Consider the following 5,246-nt stretch of genomic DNA (forward strand, 5'->3'; position numbering starts at 1 on the left):
TCAAAATGATCACAAAAAGATGCAAAGGAACTGCAAATAGACACAAAATAACCACAAAAAAGGGCAAAGAAGCCACAAAGAGACACAAAATGAACAAAAAAAGACACAAAATTATCTCAAAGAGACATAAAGCGACTACGGGGACACAAAACCACATATAGATGCATAACAACTACAAAAAAGATGCAAAACAACATAAATGAGAGGAAAAACCATCACAAAGTCTGTCATTGTTGCTCTGATGTATATCTGTGTAGGTGCCTGTTGTCATCTCATAATCCACAAATCAATTCTTCTGTTGATAGATGATAAAATTGAATCATCACCCAGCCTGATATCAAAGAGTTTGCATATTTATCTTGAAGAGACCTCTGAAAGGCTAAAAATAATATATAAAATTCTTCTCCTGAGTGAAACCCCTCCAACTGGCAATACTACTAAACCTCTTTATAACCAAAAGGACAAAAACTAAACAGAGACTTCAGGTACAAATAACTTTATTTCACATTTCTTTGTGGCAGTAGTTACAATAAGGAAATTCCCTTAACTCCTTTTCCCATCATTATTACTGTGTAGCTACTTCTCAGTGAAGCTAGCTTAATAATGCTGAAGGACACAACAAAATCTTTAAATGTGGTGTTTTATGCTGCTTGTGATGGATGAAACAACAGCCTCCATCAGGCAAACTCATACCACTGGCAAACTAAAACCAACCTGTAGGTGTTAATTGAAGCAGACCCAAATTAGACTTGGATGCATGTGACTGTACAGCTTTACATCTCTGCAGACAAGTAGGTATTCAATAAAGCTCTCTAAATAAAGATTATATTTTGTCCTTAGTCAGGTTTACAAGAACAAGTCCTTCTCTTCCTTATCTTTTCCCACACAGGGCTGCTTGAGGTGTATCTGTGTCCACAAGGAGCAGAGATCTGGGGCCAAGGTGTACTGGTCTACAGTTACAGCCCCAGGTGAGGGCGAGGCACAGCTTTACTGGAACATGCAGTCTGAAGGGAGAGGCTACAGTTTTTAGTAACTGATGATGGATGAACCCCCAGGGCGGAGCTATGCTGCTGTATGATGGGCCAGAACAAAGGGGGAAGGGCCAGGTCAGTGGACAGCACTCCTACAAGCGGCTGGTGAGGCGGGTGGCTATAGCGCTCCCCTGTCATGAAGGGGAAAAGCGGAGGAGAGTGAAGGCGGAGGGGGCACCGTGTTACATCAGAGTCTGAAGGAGCTAGAGGTGTGCAAATATCCCTGGTTTTATCCACATGAGGAGGAAGAGAAGGAGGAGGAGGAGGAGGGGGAGGACAGCAGTGAGGAGGAGGGAGGTTTCTGTCAGTGTGTGATGTAGTGATGTCCTGTTTGTCTTCTGTCCTGACTTCCTCCTGTCCCACTGTGCTGTGATGTGGTGCCTCCTCCAGACTCTGGTCTCTGGAGAGCGGGGAGCACCTCTGACCTTTGCGAAACTTTGCCCTCCTGTTCTTGAACCACACCTGGGCAAGTGGGAGTAAAAGAGCAAAGATGAATTGATTTATATGGCACAATTCATACTCAGGGCAGTTACAAGCATAGAATTCCAGTTATCTTTTTGAGATATGAAGGGTTGTCAAAGATAATAGAAATAAAAGTATTTATTATGGAACATTGCCTATTATGACCCGTACTGTGTATTATATTACTGGATAGAATTATTGCCACATTACATTTATGCTTACATAATTTTAATGTTGTAGCTTGTAAATGTATAGCTAATTTTAAGTGCTTTATAAACTGATTGGTAATTTAATCTACAATAATACATCATGATTTACTAGTTGATTATATTTTGTTTTTAATAATCTGAATCTGCAAAGTAAAGCTTTTAAATCAATGTAGTGGAGCAAAAAGAACAATATTTCCCTCTTAAATAAGTTAAAGCAAAGTATAAGTACCTCAAAATCATACTTAAGTACAGTACTTGAGTAAAAGTTAGTTACCTAGTTACTTTCCACGACTACAAGTATGTGTAGATTTGCTGTGCTGTATCATTCCTTAAAATAAGAAGTATTTGTGTTCATTCATATGACGCACTTTCCTGGTCATATTAAAGTTAAATGTCTGAGAATCTATATCAAAATCAAAAGTGTTTTTATTCATGCTTCCCGGCTAAATATTTACATAATTTAACAACTACAAATATTATTGGCTTCAGCAGGTTTACAGTCACGTGTGCTCTCACCTGAATGCGAGCCTCGGGCAGGTTGATGCAGACAGCCAGCCTCTCTCTCATGCCGACATCTGGGTACTGAGTCTGCTGGAAGGCTTTCTCCAGAGCCTGCAGCTGCGACACTGTGAACGCTGTGCGGCTGCGGCGCTGCTTCTGCTGGTTGCCATACCGAGCCTCCAGGATGAGCTCTGGGCAGGACAGAGAGAAACAAACAGTCAGCACCAAAATACTTTAATACATTGAGTCAGCAGCAAGTTCTCTACAACTCACTGTAACAGGGAGCATGACAGGGAAGTTATTTGCTATTTAGGCTACTTCCATATTTCTATGTTGTTTTTCTGTGTTATCAGGCATGCAGTAGAGGTTTCACCTGCAGACTTTTACTTGAAAAAGCAGAAATCTGTAAAGTATGGTATGATAGGAGGCTTTGCAGTAGTTGTATCAGGTGGATGCCAGATATAACAACAGTGGTGGAAGAAGTATAAAGATTATTTTAGTCAAAGTAGTAATACCAAACATGAAAAATACTCCAATATAAGTACTACAGTATAAGTATTATCAATAAATAAGGCAACAAAGTGCATAAATCTGGAAGTAACATTGCAGTGTTGGAGCTGGTTGAAATGGAGCTTGGTTTAACTAATTCATATATTGCTTGGCACTAAAATCCCTTTAAAACAATGTATTTCTGTTTATAAAATCTTTATTTGCAAAGCAACCAGTCGAAGACGTATGCAGAACTTTCACTTAGGTGAAAGTAGCAATGCCACAGTGTGGAAATACTCTGCTACAAATAAAAGTCCTGCATTCAAATATTTTCCTAATAAAAAGTACAAAAGCATCGGCATCAAAATATACTCAAAGTACCAAAAGTAAAAGTATTTATTATGCAGAATGGCCCATTTCAGAATAACGTTTCCATTATATTATTGTTTTAAAAGTGTTAGTGCATTCATGAGTTCATCACTTTAATGTTGTAGCTGGAAAAGGTGGGTCCACTTCCTTTACTTGATGGATACTGTTGCTTGTATTTCACCTCTGAGGAGCTACAAACTAGAAACTAGAGTTCTCAAATACATGTAGTGGAGCAGAAAGTAAAGCATTTGCCACTGAAATGTAGTAAAAACAGAAATAATTATGTAAATTATCTAAAAAAAGAAATGGTACTTAAGTATAGTATTTGAGTAAATGTGTTAGTTACTTTCCACCACAGTCACTGAAATCAAATCAATGTTCATTTTTTTTTAATTTACATTGTTTGTAATCTACTGTTTATTCCTATTATGATCATCAGCTGGACATCATTAACCATTTCTCTATTTATAACATCACTGTGTATCAACTATTAACACATATTTAATCATTAAACAGCAACATAGTCCTGGAGAAGAGAAAATAATTCTAAACCTTAGACTAATCTGTGACACTAAAGTTCTTCAGTCACTCTGAGTGCAACAGGACGATGATGACCCACCTGCCAGTCTCTCAGCCACAGAGAGAGTGTGCACTGTGGGGCTGGCTGCAGAGTAAACATGGTACTGCTCCGCCATCTGGTGGTGCAGGTCGAACAGCATGGAGTTAACACCGTGGAGGGGGTACACACCACCACCACCAACTCCACCGCTGGACGTCCCGCAGAAATTCAAGGAGTTCATACTGAATCTAAGGAAACAGAAAGACTTATTTTACTGACTGAGGGGTGCATTTTATAAAATAATAGCATTAAGATTTGAAGAAGAAATGCAGCATGCTCCCACTGTTAAACCCTAGGCAAAGTTTCTAAAACTTCATAAATACACCTGTTAAAGGACATAATTATCACATCAAGGACAATGAATGAATAAAGATGTTATCATATGTTACTCTGATAAATTGCAGGAGTGAAAAATCTGTGAGAGAACATGAGTCATTATTAGAAGGACCAACAGTTTTTGTCACTGCTCTCCAATCTATCATTATTACCTTCTCCTATCCTTGTTATTTCTTTGGTGACTTTTCACATTGTGAATTCGGTTGGAAAATATTAAGAAGGAAAATAATGAGCGTTATCATTAGTCTATTATTAAATTTCTTACGAATTTGGCGACATCTTTCCTCTTAAACTAAGTTCTGCACCCAACTTTGCACCTATTTTGCGTAACATATCCATAAAAGCAGTATTTTAAACTCAAATTTTACAACTAAAAAGTCTGATTTCGTTGATTTCCATCATACACAAGAATTCTCCCTTACTATAGAGACGTTTTCCGTGATGAAAACATGTAAAAACCCCTCTCTCCGCACAGGTGTTGCAGTGTCCTTGGCTGTTTACCTGAGATCCAGAGCGTGAGATCCAGGTGCGCTTTTACGCACAGAAGTCTGACACTGCCGAGCTGTGTAGTCCAGTTTTTGCCTTATATCCTCGCACACCAGCACTCTTTGTCGTGGCACAGATCTAATTCTCCGAAACCATTCTCACCCACGACTATTTAAGAAGCATTTACCCAGGCTCCCCTCAGCCATTAGCCAATAGAAAGAAAGGTATTAGCCGGGATTAGGTGGGATGAGGGAAGAGAGGGGGGTTGCAAGGAGCTCAAGTTTTTGAAACTATTGAACTTGAGAGATTTATGCCAAGGATCCCCCTATAAGCGAACGTTTCATTCCCTCCCGTTAAAACAATTAAAACAATGTGGTCGGCTAATCTCCGAGGCAGGACAGATTAAAATAACAGCCTTTGATTGTGCTCTCCTTCTCAGTCCTCTTTCTCCCAGACCGCTGGCTTTGACAGTCTCCCCTCGGAGGGGGTTTTTCTCTAAGGGTTTGTTTTGCTAACAGGCACCATATTTTGCCCATAAACTGTCACCATGTGAAGTTAATCTGAACCCTCCTCAATGAGAACTATTTCCCTAAAAATCCAGCTGAGCTAAATTAGAAGTCTTCCCAGGAACAGAAAACAGGAAAAACATCGAATCATCACCACCGTGAAGTCCTCTAATTTTCATCACCATCACTTCTGGTACATTTTATAAACTATGCTCCACTGCTGGAAAATAACTGTGTG

The 5,246-nt window shown here is 39.3% G+C and overlaps 1 protein-coding gene across 1 annotated transcript; it reads right to left on the reverse strand.

The window, feature by feature from the left end:
* Positions 1-480: 480 nt before the first annotated feature.
* Positions 481-4,639, reverse strand: dmbx2 (diencephalon/mesencephalon homeobox 2). Its single transcript, XM_033622591.2, has 4 exons — positions 4,518-4,639; positions 3,681-3,868; positions 2,219-2,394; positions 481-1,493 (listed from the first exon to the last, which is right to left on the reverse strand). Exons 2-4 carry the CDS (start codon positions 3,859-3,861, stop codon positions 957-959), a joined length of 894 nt encoding a protein of 297 aa, XP_033478482.1. The 5' UTR covers positions 3,862-3,868; positions 4,518-4,639; the 3' UTR covers positions 481-956.
* Between the last annotated feature and the right edge of the window lie 607 nt (positions 4,640-5,246).

Source organism: Epinephelus lanceolatus, chromosome 6 (assembly GCF_041903045.1).
Source record: "Epinephelus lanceolatus isolate andai-2023 chromosome 6, ASM4190304v1, whole genome shotgun sequence".
NCBI lineage: Eukaryota > Metazoa > Chordata > Actinopteri > Perciformes > Serranidae > Epinephelus > Epinephelus lanceolatus.